The 24,567-nt window shown below is 39.2% G+C and overlaps 1 protein-coding gene across 1 annotated transcript in view; it reads right to left on the bottom strand.

Annotated features, from left to right (window-relative positions):
• LOC139452875 (uncharacterized) overlaps positions 1-24,567 on the bottom strand; it is an 82,275-nt gene that overhangs the window by 12,263 nt on the left and 45,445 nt on the right. The window contains exon 3 of the mRNA XM_071234512.1: positions 2,870-3,040. Coding sequence (XP_071090613.1) covers positions 2,870-3,040 — 171 coding nt within the window. The remainder of the gene's footprint in view (positions 1-2,869; positions 3,041-24,567) is intronic.

The raw sequence follows: 24,567 nt of genomic DNA on the forward strand, positions 1-24,567 counted from the left end.
CGCATCTTCTTAATTTCTACCATACACAGTATCTTAATTCTTCATAATTGAGGGTTTGTGGCTGGTTTAGACTTGGCTCATGGAAATACACCCTAGACTTCAACTTTGTTCATAAATATTCTCATGGCCTAAAGTTATGAAGGTATATAAAATATTAAGCTTCCTGTTTATTTAGTGCAGTTAAGGCATTGTTTCTGTACATTTTATTGGACTATTATGTACTTAGTGCAATTTCCAGGTTTGTGTGGTAATTTACCTTATTGTTAAATGTTCATGCCTTTGTAAAGAAAACTAGCCCAACCCAGCATAATACTGCTGTATTATGAAGTTAATGTGTAAATTTAGGAAATTCAAAAGCCATATACTCAATGAAATCCTTTCTATTTGTTACAGTCAATCTAATGTTTGTACATAAGAGTTTAAACACATGAATAAGAAAAGAATAAAGAATCAAGATTGTTTGGAACTTCATGTTGTAATCAACATGTACAAATCACTTTCTGTCAATAAAAGCGCAAAATGTGAAAATATATTAATTGATGTTTTCTGGAATCTTCATCGGTATATCTTTGGTTGTTTCATAACGTTTATGAACGTCTATAACGTCTTATTGAGCTTAGTTTTCTTACTCAATAGATTTTCAAGATGTTAATATATCTATCAAATAAAAAAGTCAAAGATAGTTAATTCTTTAAGCACATTTGAAGAACTTCACGCACTGACACTAATTAAAGAAAGATACCTCTAAACCAAGAGGTTTTTTTGTAATGCTTAAAGATCGTATCTGTCAATTTATTTTGTTAGAAGCGAGAGAGTCACAAACTGAATTTTACTGCGAAGGATATATTTTCAGATTATGTGAGCGATAGGTCTTAGGTATTGTTTTTGCAGAATATGAACTGTGATGGTCAAAATGTTTATTTCTGTTTTCTATCAATTATGATAGCTTAATTGTTTAAGGAGGAATGAAATCTGGTTTCTAGAATTTCCACAAATTACGTATTACATACATGTATAACAACAGCAATATACAATATTGAATAATAGTTATGGTTAGGATGTTTATTTAATTTCCATTTTTTGATGATGTGCCAGTTTTACATCAACCTTAATAAGAAGGGAGATAAGCACAGATTGGTGTGGTCATGTCACCATGTGCTTTAAGCAGCATGCATGAGGAAGTCATGCTAGGAGCCAGTGAGGTCTAAAGTAATGGCAAGGCACATTTAGTCATAAATAGGAATTTGTTTATAAACGCATCTTCTTAATTTCTACCATACACAGTATCTTAATTCTTCATAATTGAGGGTTTGTGGCTGGTTTAGACTTGGCTCATGGAAATACACCCTAGACTTCAACTTTGTTCATAAATATTCTCATGGCCTAAAGTTATGAAGGTATATAAAATATTAAGCTTCCTGTTTATTTAGTGCAGTTAAGGCATTGTTTCTGTACATTTTATTGGACTATTATGTACTTAGTGCAATTTCCAGGTTTGTGTGGTAATTTACCTTATTGTTAAATGTTCATGCCTTTGTAAAGAAAACTAGCCCAACCCAGCATAATACTGCTGTATTATGAAGTTAATGTGTAAATTTAGGAAATTCAAAAGCCATATACTCAATGAAATCCTTTCTATTTGTTACAGTCAATCTAATGTTTGTACATAAGAGTTTAAACACAAGAATAAGAAAAGAATAAAGAATCAAGATTGTTTGGAACTTCATGTTGTAATCAACATGTACAAATCACTTTCTGTCAATAAAAGCGCAAAATGTGAAAATATATTAATTGATGTTTTCTGGAATCTTCATCGGTATATCTTTGGTTGTTTCATAACGTTTATGAACGTCTATAACGTCTTATTGAGCTTAGTTTTCTTACTCAATAGATTTTCAAGATGTTAATATATCTATCAAATAAAAAAGTCAAAGATAGTTAATTCTTTAAGCACATTTGAAGAACTTCACGCACTGACACTAATTAAAGAAAGATACCTCTAAACCAAGAGGTTTTTTTGTAATGCTTAAAGATCGTATCTGTCAATTTATTTTGTTAGAAGCATTTAATATTGTTGAACTGAGCGAGTTGGGTGTAACGCCGCTTTAAACAGCATTCCAGTTTTATCAAGACGTATCAGCTACGGGAGGAATGCAGGTTACCACTTTGGTAAAACCCTCAAGCACGGGTTTGTGCTAACAAACACATTCTTGAAGATTAAGTTTGGTTACATCAACGGTACCCAGTGTAGAACATACTTCAGTCACTTATATACAACGCACATGATCACCTGGTGTTGTCATTAGTAGTGGTTCAACTTATAAATCATTACTATCATCAACTCATTATAAAAAAACCTAATTTGTCTGTCCTTCAGAATAAAATATTACACCTAAAGTTATGCAATCAGTGGAGTTTTACTGGCATACGCTATGATTAGCTATGAATAAGTTCTTGATCATCTCACAAAGAACATACTCCATGAATTAGTCAGAGAATCGGGTTTTACACAATCGTCGTGGTGTGGTCGATCAACAGATGTGAGCGCTACGATCGTGGTAAGTGTAAGCTTAAAGTTCGGAGTGAAACTACTCGTAGGATTAACACCGTTTTGTAGAACGGCCTTGTCCATAATGTGTTCCCGTGAGAGCCGTCGTTGAACGAAGACACGTAACCAGCAAGGTGACAGCTGCATGTAGGTTTTGGTCACCGTTTCAAGAACTACCAATTGACAACGACATTGTCGACATTGATGTTTTCGTCCGTAAATCGACATTGTACACACGCATGGTGTGGTGACCATACGTGGTCCCCGGAGTCCGGACTCCGCGGGCCATATGGGGAGTGTCTTGGAACTACGTGTACTTACAGTCCTCTGCGATCATCTTGATGCACTGTGTGCCGGGGAACTGGCCTATCCTGCCCTTTCTGGATGCCCAGCAATTCTCAATATAGTACTTTCCGGTGTTATTAAAGGTATCCTCACAGTCAACATTGCTGTGGTTAATAGATGTACACGCAAAACACCCAATGCCTTCACCTGAAACAGAAGACAGACCATCAGTATACGATTTGAACGAGTAAAATACCATCAACTTACAGTAATTTTCTCTGATATCAACCAGAGCGCCTATCGGAGTCACATAAAGTTTGTTTGTTTGTTATTTTACGCCGCACTGACCATGTTCCAGCCATGTGACGGCGGTCTGTAAATAATCGAGTCAGGACCAGATATTCGAGTGATTGATATCATGAGCATCGATCTACGCAATTGGGATCGATGACATGCATCAACAAAGTCACTGGGTGAAAACTTAAACATTGTCATCATTATCTAGGGTGTCATGTTATGCCATTGCACAATATCACTGGGTGTTTCAAGTTACACATTGTCCTGAAATAAATAATGTAACTACCCGAAAATATCTTTTGCAACCTAAACACATATGATTGTAATATGTCGTTACAAGAGGGGGTTACACCATCGACAAACGACAGTAGCACAATGACTGAAGTGCAAACCGTTGCTAAAATGACAAAGAGAAACATTTCAATTTCCTGCTCATTACATGACAGTGTTATTAGCCCTATGTAGATTTACCAAACAGTTATCTCTTGGGTTAAATGCTCATGCTAAGGATGCACACACACTGGTTGCCACATACAATTATAGTATTAGGAAGTCTTCACAAGATAATAATACAGTTATATGTGTAGGGCAAAGCATGTCTCCTCGAGATTACTAGAGACTGTAAACCCTGACATGAGGGACGTTCCCGAATGTGAGGGTTTACGATCTCTAGTAATCTCGAGGAGACATGGTTTGTCCAACTTATAAACCGACTCATCGCATAGACAACGTTTTTAAATAAATAACTGTAATAAAAACTCTCAAATGTATAACTTGTATCGGAGATGAAATATCGCCTGCAGTCGTGAACTCGGTTCAATGAAATTGGTGACCTCAGCACGTGGGTTTCGCAACGGTGCGAAATCTGCACGTACGTCTCGCAATGGCAGGGAATCTGCACGTGCGTCTCGTAGGCTGTTCGTAGTTTTTGTTCTATCAAGGGTTTAAAATGATTGTAAGCCCTCCTGCGATGTGTTACAATCCTTGTAATACCTCCTACGAGGTAGTTACCACAATTTCAAAAACTCCATTTCGAGTTACACAAACAGCAAGTAGGTTTATAAGTGTACGTTTTCTGCCCTAGCCTCTATACACAAGGTGCACGCTCAAAACCCTAACTTTATTACCCCAGTCAATGGATCAGCATGCACTCGCGCACTCGTGCTACGCTGACTTGTCAGGCGCTGAAGGTTGAAGGTCACATTTTACTGTGTACCAATTTTACTGCTGGGTGAACAGAGGCTTATTTATTAAAATCACTTGCCCCAGGAGAAACCACATATACTTCAGCATCGGGCAGGACCGGAACCCTAGAAGTTCTCAAGAGACCAACTGCCGAACGCGGTCACCCATCCAACTACTCTCCGCGACCTGACTTTCTATCTTCACCTGATGTGTTGCGCTGCGCACAGAACCACGTGTCAACACCTTATTCTGTGGAACTGGATAGAAATGTTTCACTACTGCTACTAAACGGTTACGGTATCACACCCACACTCATCTCTATGTTAAACTTGGGACAACCAGATGAATCTTTATCTTTACATTGACTAAAGCCATATGCTGTTTATGATGGAGCTAGTTATGGCGTTACGCCATAGATGTTGTCATGAGCATGACAACTATTATCACAGATACTGCTACCTACGAGTCAGCCATGGTTACGCTACACTAATGTTGGTTAATCATTCGTACAATAAAAGTATAAAACCTCCATAACGAAAGGGGGCACGGGTGGCCCAGGGGTCTAAGGCGCCGCGATTCGCTGTGCGTCCCTTGGGCAAGTCAGAAACCAGATTGTGGGTTCGAATCCCGGTTCGCCGCAATTATGTTTCTAGGTTTGTCAGCACCATACCCGTGCTCGTGGGTTTCACCGAAGTGGTAAACGTCTAAGACCTGCATCACTTCGGGCTTTCCTCCCACATTAAGCTGACACGCCGCGATATAACTGGAATAATGTTAAAAGCGGCGTTAAACCCAACTCACTCACTCACTCACTCAATAACGAAAATACCATGCCTGCATATTCAAAATACTTCATAGCGACCACCGATGTGTTGTTCAAACAGTATTTCATAACTTCAATGAAATTTCGTTCTTCAAGTTTTTGCTGCGAAAATGTTCTCAGAAAGGTAATCGAGAAAAAAAACATTACACAAGTTCGTTAGTTTGTTCCTTAGAACTGATTGGTTTCTATCACCAAAAACGTGCGTTCATTTAATTTACTGAACAGTAAACCGATATAATATTTTTTCACATTCTGTACTCGCAGGAAAACAGATTAAGTTTGTCACAAACACGCAAAAAAGTGACCTCTATCAAAGACATCTTCTTGATTACATTTTTCCGTTTGAAAGATAATTCGCCTCACGAACGAAACCAATATCCCATGTTGTTTCGGGTTGGGAAAATAGAATGTGAAGAATGGTGCCATAGTGTGTAACAAACAGATTATTTCGGTCTGGTTAGGTCATCATGGCAAACATAATAAACCCCTGAATCAAAGACACGCCTTCTGAAATATTTATTTTGGTTATAGATGAAAGAAAATGTTTCTGCGTTATTGAATAAATGTAATGGGAAAATGAAATTTGCAAAAACATCGACAAGTAATGCTTAAGATTGACAAATCTTTTGGGAAGTGGACCTCCGCCCTACTGTGATTGTAAAATTTAATTTATTAATAATTAACATGTCAATACAATAGGAACTTGTTTAAACTGGAAGGATGTTCAATGTCAAACCGATTCGTTTTGTAACTAGTATTAAAGACAAGCTTGTGGATTAACCACCATTGTGTATATTTGTTTATTATGTATTGTAGCATGCTGGTTGACCCTAATTATTTCAGGGGGCATGGGTGGCCCAGTCGTCTAAGGCGCCGCGATTCGCTGTGCAGAGTTGCGTCCCTTGGGCACGCCAGAAACTTATGATTGTGGATTCGAATCCCGGTTCGCCCCAAATAAGTTTCTAGGTTTGTCAGCACCTTACCCGTGCTCGTGGGTTTCACCGAAGTGGTAAACGTCGGAGACCCGCATCACTTCGGACTTTCCTCCCGCATTAAGCTGACACGCCGCGATATAACTGTAATACTGTTAAAAGCGGCGTTAAACCCAATTCACTCACTCACTCACTCAATATTTCAAGCTTATAGTCATTCATTCCAGTAACATAAATCAACATAATATATGATATGTGTACAGGAGGGGCACGTCGTACATTTACCTCTCAACCAGGGAATGTTTAACCATGGTGATGTGTGTGTGTTGGTTAACACTTGGATAATGGTTATTGATTACATATATTTGCAAAGGCCTTTTGATTGTTATGAAGCCGCTTAGTAATGTACATGGAAAGACATGTGCCAAAGTGTCGAAGGATCCTTTTCCTGACCCGAAATATGGACGCTTGTAATAAAATTGTCGCTTATGAAATGTCCTGTTTGATAACGAATCATTGATATTTGCACACAAACGTTCAAAGTTCGTAATTAATTTAATTCGAGTAAATTTGGATCAGATGTATATAAATTACGACGTCTCCTATAAATGACGTCACGTGTTTGCTCAGTGACGTTGAACATGTTCATTGCTATGGACAACGCAGTTGACACAGTAGTTACGGGGGGAGGGGCACAGGTGGTCCAGTCGTCTAAGGCACCGCGATTCGCTGTGCAGGGTTGCGTCCCTTGGGCACGCCAGACACCTGTGATTGTTGGTTCGAATCCCAGTTCGCCCCGAATATGTTTCTTGGTTTGTCATCACCATACCCGTGCTCGTGGGTTTCGCCAAAGTGGTAAACGTCTGAGACTTGCGTCACTTCGGGCTTTCCTCCGACGAAAAGCTGACACGCCGTGATATAACTGGAATACTGTCAAAAGCGGCGTTAAAAACATCTCACTCACACACTCCCTCATTCGTTACGAAGCCACAATCTGCAAAGTTGCGTCCCTTAGATATACACAGAACTGGCCCAGGCTTTGATAGACCTTTGGATTAAATTCCAGCAGAATCACGTCGAGGGACACCAAAAATTGGATTTGTACCGCTGTGGAGCATTGACGGCATGACGAGCAAACGCTCTTACCACAAGGCTACCCAACGGCTAGACTAACATATTGTCTGTGAAATCTTTTAGAACACAAAACATTTCCCTCCGCCAAATACTTTTCCTGATGCTGATTGAGATAATGTTGGCTAGACTAGCTTTATATAAATCTAAATGTAAATCTAAATCTAAATCTAAATCTTCCTTATCTAGTTATATTATATAACGCTATTTTGCATAGTGGTAATTTTCCTGAGGATTGGGCTCGAGGTTTACTTACTCCCCTTCATAAGAAAGGCAGCAAATTTGATGTTAACAATTATAGGGGTATTACACTTAGTGATGTATTGGGTAAAATATTTACTTTTATTCTTAATAAACGGCTTACTATGTTTTGTGACATTTACGATAAGATACCAGAGTCTCAGGCAGGTTTTAGGGCTGGATACAGCACCATTGATAATATATTTGTGTTGCAAAGTCTAATACAGAAATACTTATCTAAAGCTAATGGCAGATTTTACTGTTTATTTGTTGATTTTAGAAAAGCCTTTGATTGTGTAAATAGAAAATTGTTGTGGTATGTCATGTTAAATAAGGGTATACATGGAAAGTTATTTTATGTCATTAAAGATATGTATTTAAAAGTGAAATCGGCTGTAAAGTTATCAAATAGCACAGCAACTTGCTACTTTGAAACGCTAAGTGGTGTACGCCAAGGCTGCACCCTTAGCCCTATATTGTTCTCTTTGCTTATTGTTGAATTAGAATCAATGTTGCACTCCTCCGGCGAGAGGGGAATATTTGTGAGTCAAGAATCTCTAGACATTTTGTTGTTATTATATGCCGATGATTTGTGCATAATTGATGATACTGTAGTTGGTCTCCAACGAAAACTTAATATCCTTAAATCGTTCTGTACTAAATGGGGTTTAGAAGTTAACCATAGTAAGACTGAAATTTTAGTTTTCAGAAATGGTGGAAAACTTAGGAGTACTGAGAAATGGAGGTTTGGAGATGTTGATGTTAATGTATCTACCTATTATAATTATCTAGGTTTGTTATTTTCAAATCGGCTGTGTTGGACGACTGGTATCAACTCTCTTGTTCAGAAGGCAAATAAGGCTCTGTTCGTCGTTAAGAAATTACAGCATTGTTTGAAGAACATACCCGTACATATACTTTTTAAAATATTTGACATTCAAATTAAGCCTGTATTATTATACACTTCAGAAATATGGGGCTATTCAAAAATTGCAGCAATTGAAAAATTTCAGATTAAATTCTGTAAATTTACTATTGGAATTGGAAGTCATGTTACAAATGTTGCTGCCCTTGGCGAATGTGGTAGATATGGCTTATTTATTGATTATCACAAGAAATGTATTAAATATTGGTTGAAATTGTTATCTTTACCCAGTTATAGATACCCTAAGCAATGTTATTTAATGCTGAAATCTTTAGATGAAGTTAATCGCACTACATGGGTAACTTGTGTCAAAAGACTATTATTCAGTTATGGATTTGGCCACGTGTGGATTTCGCAGGAAGTTGGTAATGAGACCCTCTTTATTAATGCATTTATTCAAAGGGTAAAAGACTGTAACCAACAGGACTGGTATTGTAAAGTTTGTGAAATACGTAAATTATCAATGTATAAGGAATATAAGTCATTGCTAACAGTTGAAAAGTATCTCTGTGAAATCACAAGCCGTCATTATAGACGTATGTTTTGTTTGTTAAGAATTGGCGAGTTGCCATTGATGGTAAATTTAGGTAGAAGATGCGGTATAGAGTACTGTAATAGGCAGTGCAGATATTGTAATTTACAGGAAATTGAAGATGAGTTTCATTTTATGCTTGTCTGCCCATGTTACAGATATTTAAGAAATAAGTATTTACCTATTTATTACTCTTCCAATCCTACCTTATTTAAATATAATACTCTATTATCTTGTAACCGCACTAGTATTGTAACTAATTGTGTTAAGTATATACTGGAAGCACTTGCAATCCGAAATACTGTCACTTAATACCCTCTTTCATCTGCCTCATACTGTATTTTTCAATGAGTATTTGTACGTGGGCCTATGGCCTTTATACTGAAATAAAGAATTAAATGTTGTGTTCATAAAATATTTGAAAAACATGTATTTTACAGTCATGGTACAGGACTACCAACCGCCTCCAGTTGAACTCAATTCTAAAGGTTGATTTATGGCTTAAAAGTGACTCCATACATCTTTTTAAACTGACACATGCTACGAAACACATATGGCAGACAGAGTAAGATAAAAATCTATCTAAACATGCTGGGTTTATTTCCGAGAAAGAGGAAGTCACGTGACAAACCAGTATGATACGAGACTCCTGCATCTTAATTGTGAAATAGTACTCGCAAAGCGTGGACCAACAGGGCGACCAGTTAGCGATGGTGGCATTCTCACACTTGGCATTTTATTACCCACAAGTCACAGCAACTTCCTCCCTCAAATTCCATATTGATTTTCTAACTCTACAGCGGCCTGCTGCTAAAAATAGCCTAAAGCTGTCGATGAGATGTCAGATAGAAACATTGTTCAGTATGGAGGCTTGTAGTTCTCAGATTAAATTTACGATGTGTGTGTTTTTTTTAGAACAATTTCACCCATAATGCATTTTAAAAATTCTAATAAAGAAACTGATTTCCATAATATGCTGTTATCCAAGAATTAATGAATTTGTTTATTTTCTCTTCAAAAACCTGATCTATGTATAGCACTGCATCTTGCACAAACAGTCTGGTGATAAACGCTTTAGCTTATTGGGCCAAAGACCCGGGTTCGAACCCAGGCAGGTCCAATGTGAAGGCACAATCCCAATGTATGTGCAGGGATACTAGTAACTACTAGTAGTTGTTAGTAACAACAACAAACAATTCACCAGTCCACACTTGGTTTCTTGGGTGTTTGTTATTCTACTGTTTCCCCTTGACTTTTCTCTTGCAACAAGCGAATATCAACTTTGGATATGACGTACTCAAAAGACTCAACAAAGTATGTTCGTCCCATCGTTAATAGGATATCACGTCATTCACAAAGCGGATATCTGTCAAATGGCTCTTGTATAGTCCACTCGATACAGTTGTAGTGATTAAACACTCGAGCCAGTTAACGTTCCGTACACGAGTTAACATGGTCATGATTAGACTCGGGATATCACGGGATTCTAAATGAGTGTACCTGGAGGTAAACCATAGGTATTCCTATGAACAAATATTACAACTGCCCAGGAATGATGACTGACCTATAGATGATCTGGAGGATTAATGGGGAGATACTAGATAGATTGATGCTATATAGATGACCTGGAGGATTAATGGGCTGATAGATAATTGTTACACAGATAATCTGGAGGATTAATGGGCAGATAGTTTGATGTTACAGAGAGGATCTGGAGGATTAATGGGTATATAAACTGATATTACATAGATGTTCTGGAGGAATAATGGGTACATATAATTTATTATATTGATGTTGCATAGATGATCTGGAGGATTAATGGGTACATATAATTAATTATATTGATTTTACATAGATGATCTGGAGGATTAATGGGTACATATAATTAATTATATTGATGTTGCATAGATGATCTGGAGGAATAACCGATAGATAGATAGATGTTACATAGATGATCTGGAGGATTAATCGATAGATAGATAGATGTTACATAGATGATCTGGAGGATTAATGGGTACATATGATTAATTATATTGATGTTGCATAGATGATCTGGAGGATTAATCGATAGATAGATAGATGTTACATAGATGATCTGGAGGATTAATGGATTGATAGATTGATTATTGACTTTAAAGGGGAAATGGTGGATTAATGGGTAGAAAGCTAGATAAAAAGCGGGGATACAGCTTGTTGGAAAAGGAGGGGTACAGTTGTGGTCAGAAGTTAACATTAAAGTGTCAGACGAATACAATACTAAACGACAACGCCAGGGAACAGTCAATTTCGACTATCTTCATTGTTTCAATAGGGCGTAAAAAGCAAAACAGAGGTCACAAAAATCAGTGATAACACCAGATGGCAAATAAGCCCGAAAGCAATTTGCGAAATAGGTAATCGGCACAATGAGTTTAAAACATTTCATCCAGTGAGTTAGCTATAGTGTTGTACACTTACACGTCGTTTACGCGATAACCTGTTCCAGTTACAGGTGTATGCTCTGATTCCCCTATCGATCTGATTATGGTTAGCTAGATGAACCAGTTGAGTGGAGCCCTACAGAGACTGACTGTCGACTCGAAGGTAGACTAACAGATGGATGTTGGCAGATGGTTGACTAAACAGAGCAAATGGAGGAGTGATGGGTTGTTATAGTGATGTTGAACTGATTGAATCCTCATGTAATCTCAGCTTTAAAAGCAAACTAATCATACGACGTCATATCAGGTGAAGTTTAAACATATTGCCGAGACCGGAGCCAGTTTCAACCATGTTTCAACACCTCGACGTTAACACGCTGTCGACATTAAATTGATTTAAGCCGTCCAACGATGCAGCTGGGTCCGTGTTGTACATACAGAATCATGATTAAAGTCAACAGTGTGAGTGTTATGAAAAAATATCACCATGCCATAAAGAAGATCTGTAAACTCAGCGTGGCTAAAAGTACAACACTGTAAACAATGTCTGATAATGCCGCTATCCAAGGGAGTGATGGCTTCGTGCTTCATGCATTGATCTAAACCAGGTTTTATTGCAGTGCATTAACAGAGACGAATGAGAATTGTAGACCAGCTTCAGCCTAACACATCTGTAGAAGAAAGGCGCCGTAGGAGCGTATGTTCACGTTAACGGTCATTAAGCATAATAAGTCATAGGACAATGAACTAAACGTGCACTAACTTCCCATGGATGGTCATAACGTGGCGAATGGGGTGGAAATGTTTCGTTGAGTTACAGCACGATTTCAGTATCGTGGTTACGATTTATTGATTAAAAGACATCTTCGTTTCCTAGGAGCGGTCTTTTAATAAACCGCAAGGGTCTAGCTATAGGTAGAGATACGATTGATACGTGGAAAGAGATAGAGAATTCCACTGAGACGTATTTAGGCCACGTGTAACTTTAGGTCTCCCAGCCTTTTAGTGTGACTCGATGACTATCTTTAAGCCTGTGTAATCTACATCTGTTTGTGCATAAGTTTCTTTATCTGTCCCTAACGATCTCCGTGTGTCCTGGTGCAAGACTTCGAACATAACGTGCCCCGGTGTAGGTGTGAAGTATGTCCATGTGAATGAAGCATGTCGTCATATGAAGATATTGGTTTCAAGTACAAATCCAAATGTTAACATATACGTATGACAGTAGCAGAGTTGGTGGTCACAATGATAATTCAGCATGAAATATGATCATAATGAATAGTATCACATCCAAAACGTCTCCTGGCATAACACAATGTGGAAGTAACAGATTGACAATGAATGTTTCTGTAATTGGTTTAAGGCAAGTATTAATACCTTAAATCACCTTTTACCCTCAGTATAAGTGACGAAAGGTCGAAAGTTTATCTTTGTTCCTGCAACTGCCATTCACAATACCACACATGTATAACAGGGAGTCGACTAGAGGTATTAGGACGCCAGCAGCGGTATTGACAGTTGAAAGGAGAGAGAGAGCCACCATGCGTGTAACTATGGGACCACGGGGGTGTAACCATGCGGGAATGTGCACATGGACGTCATGTCGGGCCATATGTATGACAAATATACCTATTTAACATCAGCATCTGGATTATGTCACAATCATTCTGTTCCGTAAAAAGTTTTAGGTGTACACATCTGTGCTATTCTGATTTCGGTTTATAGGATTCTTACAAACCCAATCATATGTCCTGAGCAGTGGTAAATTAAGATTGTTGTTCACGTTTCCCGTCCCTGATCCGCGATCCGATTACATCGTGCCCGTGGAGTTCATTAAATTCAGAGTAGACTGGATTCATATGTACATTGTGAGTCAGCGTCCAACATAATCCACCTTCCAATACACGTATGTGTCAAAAAGAAGATCATGGATCATAAGATCATGGATGTAAACTATTTCACAACCGATAGGCACACACGGTTTAGGAGAATGTTCTTCTTTTTCCGTCATACATTGATGACCACACAACTTTCAGAAGAATGTTCTTTCTCCTTCATCCAGTGATGATCACAAAACAACATTGAGAATGTTCTTACTCCTTCATCAGGTGTTGATTACACAAAGTTTAGAAGAATGTTCGTTTTCCTTGACTGAGTGATGGTCACACAACAATATGGAGAATGTTCTCACTCCTTCATCAAGTGATGACCACACAACCGTCAGGAGAATGTTCTTTCTCCTTCATCCAGTGATGATCACTCAAAGTTTAGGAGAATATCTTTTTTCCTTGACTAAGTGATGGTCACACAACAATATGGAGAATGTTCTCACTCCTTCATGAGGTGATGATCACACAAAGTTTATGATACTTTTCTTACTCTTCATCAAGTGATGATCACAAAACTACATTGAGAATGTTCTTACGCCTTCATCGGGTGTTGATTACACAAAGTTTAGGAGATGTTCTTACTCCTTCATCAGGTGTTGATTACACAAAGTTTAGGAGAATGTTGTTTTTCCTTGACTGAGTGATGTTCACACAACAATATGGAGAATGTTCTCACTCCTTCATCAAGTGATGACCACACAAAGTTTATGATACTTTTCTTACTCTTCATCAAGTGATGATCACAAAACTACATTGAGAATGTTCTTACGCCTTCATCGGGTGTTGATTACACAAAGTTTAGGAGATGTTCTTACTCCTTCATCAGGTGTTGATTACACAAAGTTTAGGAGAATGTTGTTTTTCCTTGACTGAGTGATGGTCACACAACAATATGGAGAATGTTCTCACTCCTTCATCAAGTGATGACCACACAACCGCCAGGAGAATGTTCTTTCTCCTTCATCCAGTGATGATCACTCAAAGTTTAGGAGAATATCTTTTTTCCTTGACTAAGTGATGGTCAGACAGCAATATGAAGAATGTTCATACTCCTTCATGAGGTGATGATCACACAAAGTTTATGATACTTTTCTTACTCTTCATCAAGTGATGATCACAAAACTACACTGAGAATGTTCTTACTCCTTCATCAGGTGTTGACTACACAAAGTTTAGGAGAATGTTGTTTTTCCTTGACTGAGTGATGTTCACACAACAATATGGAGAATGTTCTCACTCCTTCATCAAGTGATGACCACACAAAGTTTATGATACTTTTCTTACTCTTCATCAAGTGATGATCACAAAACTACATTGAGAATGTTCTTACGCCTTTATCGGGTGTTGATTACACAAAGTTTAGGAGATGTTCTTACTCCTTCATCAGGTGTTGATTACACAAAGTTTAGGAGAATGTTGTTTTTCCTTGACTGAGTGATGGTCACACAACAATATGGAGAATGTTCTCACTCCTTCATCAAGTGATGACCACACAACCTTCAGGTGACTGTTATTTCTCCTTCATCCAGTGATGATCAAAGTTTAGTAGAATGTTGTTTTTCCTTGACTGAGTGATGGTCAGACAACAATATGGAGAATGTTCATACTCCTTCATGAGGCGATGATCACACAAAGTTTATGATACTGTTCTTACTCTTCATCAAGTGATGATCACACAACAACATTGATAATGTTCTTACTCCTTCATCAGTTGTTGATTACACAAAGATTAGGAGAATGTTCCTACTCCTTCATCAGGTGATCACTCAACGTTTCGGAGAAGTCTTTGAAAAGCAGGTTGAAGTGATACACATAACAAAGAGAATTAATGGATGTCAACTTCCTTATTATGAGGAACACAGCGTTTCGTAGTATATACTTACTCCTTTATCAGGTGAATAAAGTGAGTGAGTGAGTTGGGTTTTACGCCGCTTTTAACAGTATTCCAGTTATATCACGGCGTGTCAGCTTAATGTGGGAGGAAAGCCCGAAGTGATGCGGGTCTCCGACGTTTACCACTTCAGTGAAACCCACGAGCACGGGTATGGTGCTGAAAAACCTAGAAACATAATCGGGGTGAACCGGGATTCGAACCCACAATCATAGGTTTCTGGCATCTCCAGGGGACGCAACTCTGCACAGCGAATCGCGGCGCCTTAGACGACTGGGCCACCCGTGCCCCCTCAGGTGAATAAATGCTACGAGGCAGAGAACAAATCTATGTTCCTGTAAGAACAACAAAAGTAATAACATGACAAAGGTGGAAACGTAACAAGCCAACAGGTGATCGACGCTGATAGGTGATAAGCAAGGGACAAATTGTATAGGAGAAGGTTCAGGAGTATGATCATACATGTACCCCCAAAACGTTGAGCGCCTATCCATAATGAAGAAGATGACATACAAACAATGCCAAACCAAACCCACCACACCCTCTACAGAGCATGTTGATCGAGTGACCTTCATATATCTGTCACAGGTTGAGCCAAAACTCACCTCCAAGCATTCCTGAAATACTCGAAGAGTTAACAAGGAACACCAACAGCCTCTTATCAAATCAGGTAATAATATCGACTTGTGCCTCCTGAAAATCTATTTATCCGTTTGCCTCACAGACGTTAACGTGATTTCTCCCTCTAGGGACCCGCATAAATACACAAAGTAAACTTTCAACTCAAATTGGCATCTTTTCTGCCTGGCCTGAGATATTTAGCGAACACCTTGTCCCGTGTACGGCTCTTAATTCCGTCTGGTCAAGCTAATATGTCGGTCGATGACGTCAGTAAATAGCAATATCAGCAGTCTCGTCGATAGAAAATGTTACAAGTAAAAGTATATAATCCAACATCTCTGTTTGCATAGGCTTATGCAAAGGCTTATGCTTATACAAACACAGACAGGAGTAAGATAGATGGTGGTGGACATATTGCGAATGTAATTCAAAACATATAATATTATCCAATATTCGTTCTGTTGTCCGTGCTCTCATCTGATACCATGTTATTTCTAATATGTGTAATACACGAAATAAATTTGATAATAACAAACGCGTCTCTGTCCCGTCTTGTATAAATATTCTTCATCAAACTTAGTTTATCTAGTAACAAATTCAATGTTTTCCAACTATACCAGTGAGTGAGTGATTCGTTTTTACACCGCATTTAAACATATTTCAGCTGTTAAACCTATAGGCAATAAAATGGCCCCCAGCATCCAACGCTTTTCATAACAGGTTGTCACAACATGGTATCTACGTATACTGAGCATCGAGTGCGTGAATAGATGCTCATGCTGTCAACCCCAGGTTTTGCGAGGTGAGGTGAGGTGAGGTGAGGTGAGGTGAGGTGAGGTGAGGTGAGGTGAAATGGGGTTTAACGTAGCGGCCAATATCATTGCACTTATATAGCGAAGGAAAAGCACGTGTGTGGCTGCTTGTACTAGACCCGTGTAATGCCGATTCATAGTGCTAGCTCACTTAGATACTATGTCGCAGTTGAACATGAATACCCCACTCAGACACAGTATACTGACTCCGAGCCGACCAGTCCTTGCTTTAGTCCATTAATGCTAAGCGTCAGGCAGGGTAACAACAAGTACCATCTTTTAACGTCTTTCGGTATGACGCGGCAGGGGATCCAACCGTCGACCCCCAGCTCCCCGGGCGGACGCTCTACCACTAGGCCACGAAGGCGGTATGGTGACTGACGCAAAACAGCGTTTACTGTGCTCGGAAGTTGTCCGTCAGGTAAGGACGGACAGACAGACTGGAGGCTACCAAATTGCTATCTTTTAATTTATCGAACCGATAATTCGTATTTGATGGATAAAAGACAGGGCGGTCATTCATATGTAAAAGTTAGGTAAAAGAGGCGATCGCTTTGAGGATACGAGTGTAGCTTTGCCATTGAAACGAGACAGCTGACAGTCGTGTATGCATTTTATGTGCAAATTGTCTGCTAACAAATGACGGCTGCTTACAAATACGTTGCCCCTTCTAATGACCAGACCGAATATGTGTTAATCACCTCGATCAATCAAAGCGGAAACACCTCTTTGATTTGCTTGTTAATCGATGGTTCAGAGGCCGTCTCATTCACCAAAAGGATGTATGTTCACCTTGATGTCAACAACAAAATCAATATGGAACCAATATGATCTCTTTAGATGAATATTGCTACAATTATTGGAAATGCTCGAGGAATATCCAACCCACGTTGTTAATGTATCACGTATATAATTACAACAGATATCATGCAGATGAGTTGGAGAGTGGGATATATTGGTGGACTGGGATGGGCAAATTGGGTGTCTCTGCGTATATGATTCAAATTCTTGAAAACACATTTAATTTGGTTATCAGTTAACAATTTTTCTCATGTTTATGGTTACTCAGTTTTATACAAGGTACAACTTACAATATATAGATTGTACTTGAAATTGGCATCATATCATGGATAATAGTACCCTTCAATGCCAACGTGAACAATATTGCACTCATAACGGGGCGTGTCAGCTTAATGTAGCAATAAATATAATGTGAACACCAGTCTCTATTATCTGCCGAAACAATAAAAGGCAAAATAGAGGTGAAAGTTGTATGAATGGATTACTGAAAATCAGCAATGACACCAGGTGTTCACTAAAAGAGTAAGCGAAAGCTACCAACACGGGCATAGCATTGCAGCCAATCATAACAATGTCAGGGCTTATAAAGAACTTGGCCCCCGACCAGCGGATCCTGACCCGACTGAAGGACGTAACTCTGAAGGACGATAGTGCGTTTTTTTAGACGGCACCGACCGTGCCCCATCCCATTTGCATTCCTAAACACACATCACCATCACCACCACCAACATCAACCCAGCTAACCCTCGCTTCTCCGCACACATGGCTTTGACCACAGTAATCAATAAAACAGTTACCTTCGTCTCCTACCTAAATATTAAACAGACGAAATAATGATCAAATGTCAGATTATTTCAGATCATTTGATACTTATTTAGTCCATGGTTATTTCACAAAGGAGATGGATAGTATGACTCAATTGGCAGACAAATCAACTCCATCACCGTTTAGTCTAGGCATCTCACTGTTCTAGTAATACCTGTCTTCAGGTGAACAATGTCTTGCCTTTATATTTGTGACCGACGCCGATACACCTTTCGCGAATACCTGGTGTCATCACTATTTGATAGTGATTCATACAAGAGCACTCATGCTAAAGTCGGAATCGTACAATCGACTCTGCTTTTAGCAATGATCACTTATGAATATTGAAAGGATTTTTACTCTTTTATTCTTTTACAAAATTTCATATGATGTACGTTGTCAAAAGATGTCAGTCTCTTTCAGAAACAGTTGAAGCAGGTCGAATCTGCCACGTCTACATGCATATTTTGAAATGTTCATTGTCATGATTACCATATCGATACCACCTGTTGGCATGTTGAAACAGGCTGTCATGTGTACAGAGCTAGAGTTGTTTATGTGTGATAGAACCACGTGCCATGTGTTGTAGACCGTGTATTTAATACAATCTGATGACACGTATACCAGATTGTACATATGTCACATAAGCTTTTACTGCGTTATGGAAGTGGTGTAATGTATGTACCGGTATACTGGAAGAAACGCTATCAAGTATCAAGTATAATATTATAATGATCAATCTGAATTGGAATTTTTGACATAACATAAGCGGTTAAGGCCATGTTAACATACATACGACGAATATTCACATTAATATGTTAATAATAAATGCGTAAGTGAGTATGGTTTTAAGCCCCTTTTAAGCAATATTAAAGCAATATCACGGCGGGGGACACCAGAAATGGGCTAACCACTAGGCTACCAAACCGCCCCATGCTAATAATAAACATTCGCAGTAACCTGAATATAGCATTGTCAGTCAAGTCATACGGGAGAGACCCCGTTGTTATTCCGGGTTAGAAAGTCCCCAAGAACCTATGCTTGTCTTAAGAAGCGACTGAATGATTCGGGTGGTCAAGCTCCAACACTTGGTTGACAGCGTGTCCTCGTACCCCGACATCGCAGATCTTTGCTTACAATCTCGATCATTGGATTGTCTGGCCCAGTCGATTATTTACAGGACGTCGTTATAGTCCTGGAATATTGCTGAGTGCGGCGTTAAACAAACAAACAAACATCCAGGAGAATCGCTAAACGCTGGGCATAGATCAAGGCCCTGACAAAGCAAACTGACTTTTCCATTCTTCGATTTCCAATCATAATTATTGAAGTAAATCTCTTGCAAATACATACTTGCATCTTAAATATATACTGCACACGAGGTCAACAGTTTTTTACCCACACTCTAATCAACCGGTTGCGTTTAAGCACATTTACATTATGTGTATGTATACATGTTATACACATGTTATAATCAACATTAATAATAACAACAACACACTTTTTTACCTTTCAATTAACTGAAATGTTCTGATTTGTCAGGTTCGTAGAATGTGAGTAGCTTTCAACCGAAAATGTTAAAAAAGAAAAGACTCTGTGTTCCATATATGTATGATACAAACACACCGTATTTACATTAAAAAAGACGTTTGGAGTATTAAAACCTCATCACTACTCTATCACTAGAAAAAGGCAAAATAATCTGTGCACAGTAAAGAGTAGCGTCTTTACGGCGTGCCATAATATTAAGTTAAAGGACTGGAATTCAAGATTCACCCTGATCTATATTCGTGTTTTGTCAGCACCATAAACGGTCTGGTGGTTTCACCAAATTGATCTTGGATCTGATTCCCTTCTACATGACGCTGGCATACCGTGCCATAACTGAAATAGGGGGCACGGATGGCCACTCGTCTAAGGCACCGCAATTCGCTGTGCAGAGTTGCGTCCCTTGGGCACGTCGGCTCGACCCGATTATGTTACTAGGCTTGTCAGCGCCATACGCCTGCTCGTGGGTTTCACCAACGTGGTAAGCGTCAGAGAACTGCATAACTTCGGGCTTTCCTTCCACAATTATATGACAAGCCGTGATGTAACTGAAAGACTGTTCAAAGCGGCTTTAAACCCAACTAACTCACTCATAGCTAAAATACTGTTCAGAGAGACAAAAAACACAAGTAACTCAAACACCGTAACATGCTCATAGAGTTAATCACATCACGTCCAATTGGCCAGAAGGCCATTACAAACTAATTAAAACTGTCTGCCTGTTTTAGTAACTTAAATGTAACACGTCAGACGTCCCCAGAGCTGTTGTGTCGCTTGCCCTGTTAAAACCTCGGTCCTCATCTATGCCCTAAGACATTTCAATTCTTTCCAGACAAAACATTAGACTCTCCAAAAGCATGAAAATAACTCATGACCCTACAGATATTTTCAATTCCCAGAACAAATTCTGAGCATTCGTGAATCTTTTCTGCCCCTCGAAAAAGGTAGGAGTCCAAAGCTTGTCCCATACAGACATTTTCTTGAGACTACAATATCGCTCTACTACAAGCGTCTGAGCATCTCTAGGTTAAAGGCATTAGTGGTCGTCACTTCATATAATCTCCTCACGTCCAGTAATTAGCAGCACATTCTGTCTTAAACCCTGTGAAGAGGAAATTTGTCTGACGGTGACGCCGATTAGTCATGTGAAGCACTGGTGTTAGATGTTGGGGAAGCTGGTGAGCTAAATACGGATTGTCTAGTCTTCCTCACAACTTAACAGAGGGTGCCGGATCAGAGGAAGATTGGATCAATCCGGTAAATTGGTTCCCTTGAGGATTATCTGAATTCCAAACCCTAGCAGTACGCCATTATCACATTGTCTTGTTAGATTTGAGATGTTGGTGCTTAGTGCTGAATCATATTCACGGTATCCGGTAAGCATGGTTAGAGTAATATAGGACCAATTAAGCCATAAGTGAATATGTATTACAATGTTGGACTAATGGTTCATGGATTTCACAAAGCGCTATTCTGATTGCGGAATTAACAGTCTCATCAATCCCAAGCTTCAGTACCAGTTCCAAAGCAGGGTACGATGGCTCACGGTCATAACTGAGATTTGGTCTTCCGATGTGGTTCAACAGCTTACGAAACACAGCAACCAAATTCTCATTTTGAATCCGTCACGAGAGGCATCGGTTTCTGAGAACTGTTCCGAAATCTCCATAGCGATTAGCATCACAAATGGTGAAGTAAAGTAGAATGTAGTTGGGACTGGTAGTGGAAATTAGGCTTCTCTCCACACAACTATTCACTTTGTCTTTCTAACCCATCAGCTGTAGCAGATTTATGTCTCATATTGCGGTAACATTGTTCACATTGGTCATCCAGAAACTATAATGACTTTACACACGAAACCATTTATGAAGAGCCAGAGTTCCGAGCCTTCATTTGACGCATCACTGACAAAGATTGATGTGCGATGCAATTCTCTATTTTGACTTGCACCGTATGTATTTTTTCAGGTGAACAATTGACTTGGCTTTGCATGTGTTTGTGACGGTGCCACCTTTTCGCGAACAACATGTAACATCACCTATTGATAGAGATTCCTAAGCACATGCTTATGATAAAGTCGGAATCGACTCTGCTTTTGTCGCTTTTATTTTTGGATATGGTTGTATGGAACAAACAAGTATATTGCCTATGAATCTTGTAGATTTTGAGATCATCGATCACATGGTACTGATTTTGATGTTGTTATTAGAATAAATGTTAATACAGACCATATACGGGAAGGAATAAGTTTTCTATCTAATAACATGCCTGACTTGAACATCGCCAGAGAGTATATAGATAAGTAGTGTGTTTTCCTATCGCAATATGAACATATGCCATTGTTTTATATATCATAGACATCGATAGTTAATCCCCTGCAAACGAAAAACCTTACGACACTTGACGCATTAATTACATATAGTTAGCGCGAAACCTACCTGCTGTGGTATGCGCATATATAAGCATGTTCTTAAATGGCATTGACATATATGGTTCAACACCTGAAATATAATTGAATATAACTGAACAATGATTGCTGCTCAATTCCTGATAATTATGATGCAAATAGAATGGATGAATGTATGGTTGCACAACATGCATTGCCTACTGTGGCGTGTGCCAGGAGACTGGCATGCATAATTCATGAAACACTGCACCATTTCATCAGTGTTTACGTAGCTTATCATCAGCAACAGCAGCGGATAAACTGGCACCAGCTTCCAGATTAGAAAATACCATAAAACCATACACTATTAGAGACAGCCTCCGTGGTCTAGTGGTAGAGCGTCCGCCCGGAGAGCGGAAGGTCCGGGTTCATACTAAAATACACTAAAAGATGTTACTTGAAGTTACCCTGTCTCGCGCTGGGCAATAAGGGGCTAAAACAAGGACTGGTCGGCTCGGAGTCAGTATACTGTGTCTGAGTGGGGTATTCATGTTCAACTGCGACATGGTATCTCGGTATGCTAGCACTATAAATCGGCATCAGTCCGGACTAGTACGCGCAGCCACACACACATACACGTGCATGCACGTCGTTATATAAGTGCAATAATCTTGGACGCGACGTTAAACCCCATATTCACCTCACCTACTCTTCCCCTGGTAGTGTTCTTATGACGTCTTTTGGTATGACGCGGACGGGGATCGAACCCCGGACCTTCCGCTCTCCGGGCGGACCACGGAGGCGGTCCAAGGGAAGAGTAACACTGATCTCACTGTGTACGTTAATTTCTGAACATTTCGGAATGTATTCCCACAAGATACACCTCATTGTCACCCCACATATATGTGTCTTACTACAAGGGTGAACATGGAAAAATAAACAAATATGTTTCGCCATATGTAACACACATTTATTGCAATACTTTTTTTTATGAAAATAAACCCAGATTCTTCAGGATTTGTTGTATATGGCTTTACTGCTCTAACACTACTGTAATTATTAAATTTTGCTATAGTGTGACAACTCTCTTGTGTGATATCAGGTCCCTGATAGATGTATTGATTATTGATTTTAACCGCGGACAGTCAGTGATAATACATGTATCAGTTACACCTAAATATTGGATATGTCAAGGGGAAATGACATGCGTTAACTGAAAGAAAGCTACGATTCAGAAATCGTTAATATCTCGACCGCGTTGTAAGAAAGCAATCACCATACACATAGGCAAAGTTGTAATCAGTAAATTCACCTCGTGTGTAATGGGTATTTAGTTATCTGTTTACAATGCACTCCGACGAATCAGGTATCACGTTACAAGTACTTGGAAACAAACTTACCCCGTTATTCTCTCAGGATATGGATCAATCAGCAAAGTAATCAGATATCTGGGTACAATGAGTTCAATATTGGCGATACCGCAAGTTCTGAATAATATATGTCGGGTCGCAGAGTGTCGCCTCAATAAGCAAACACGTTCTAGATTTGACACTGATCAATATTGACGACTGTTAATGAGATGCCGCTATTAATGATGGTGTTTGTGAGCGCTGAAGTGTTAGTCCCGTTAAACGTTGACAAGGGCTGTTAACTTTGAATTATTAATGACAAGAATTTTATGCGATAAGGTAAAAATCGATGCAGGTGTTGAATGATTAAAGGCTGACTGAAAGATGTCTTGCTTACAAACATACAATGACCATGCCGGGAAGTGGAACAGTGAAAGCGACTGTGACGACGACTACGACAGCTACTGTTACGTATATAGCTTCGACTATGGCTGAGACAACGACTGCAGCTACTACTGAGACTGTCTAGGTTCACGGTAACCGTGTTAGGATTGTTAGTCTTTGATATTTGGCAGCCAAATATGTTTGGTGGCTGACAATTTCGTGTTTTCACCAGTCTGAGGCATAACTATTTATTTCAAGCATACCCCCCATACCCACCCAACAAATTCACCCGAATATCAAGCGGTCGGTCCTTTATTTCCAAAACACTTTAGGTTCCATGACATTTCAAAGCCTTAGAACCTCTGGCCAGGACCAAACCTATTGCAGCTAATTGTGGCGGTGTACCTGTACCTGTCGACTCATTTACCCACCTGAGTTAGTAACAAAAGAGACCAGTGACATATTCACCATTTTCATATTTAGATCTTGCATACAAATTCAGAATGATAAATATATCTACTAGACCGTATGGCAAGATGGACCACTTCAATTTTCCAACATTGAAACTTTCCCTTCATGTCGATCAATAGTCCAGCAGCTCCAACCTTTGGTGTCGACATCTCAGGACATTTGGAGCATTCTCTTTCTCCGAAGATGTCACACGACTGTTGTCACAACATTGAAGGCCCAAGTAAACCTTGAATTATGTGTAGGAGAAATCATGTCTCCGAGGGATTACTAGAGATTGTAAACCCTCACATGAG

The sequence above is a fragment of the Haliotis cracherodii genome, unplaced genomic scaffold, assembly GCF_022045235.1.
Source record: "Haliotis cracherodii isolate W230 unplaced genomic scaffold, xgHalCrac1.p SCAF_9, whole genome shotgun sequence".
Classification (NCBI taxonomy): Eukaryota; Metazoa; Mollusca; class Gastropoda; order Lepetellida; family Haliotidae; genus Haliotis; species Haliotis cracherodii.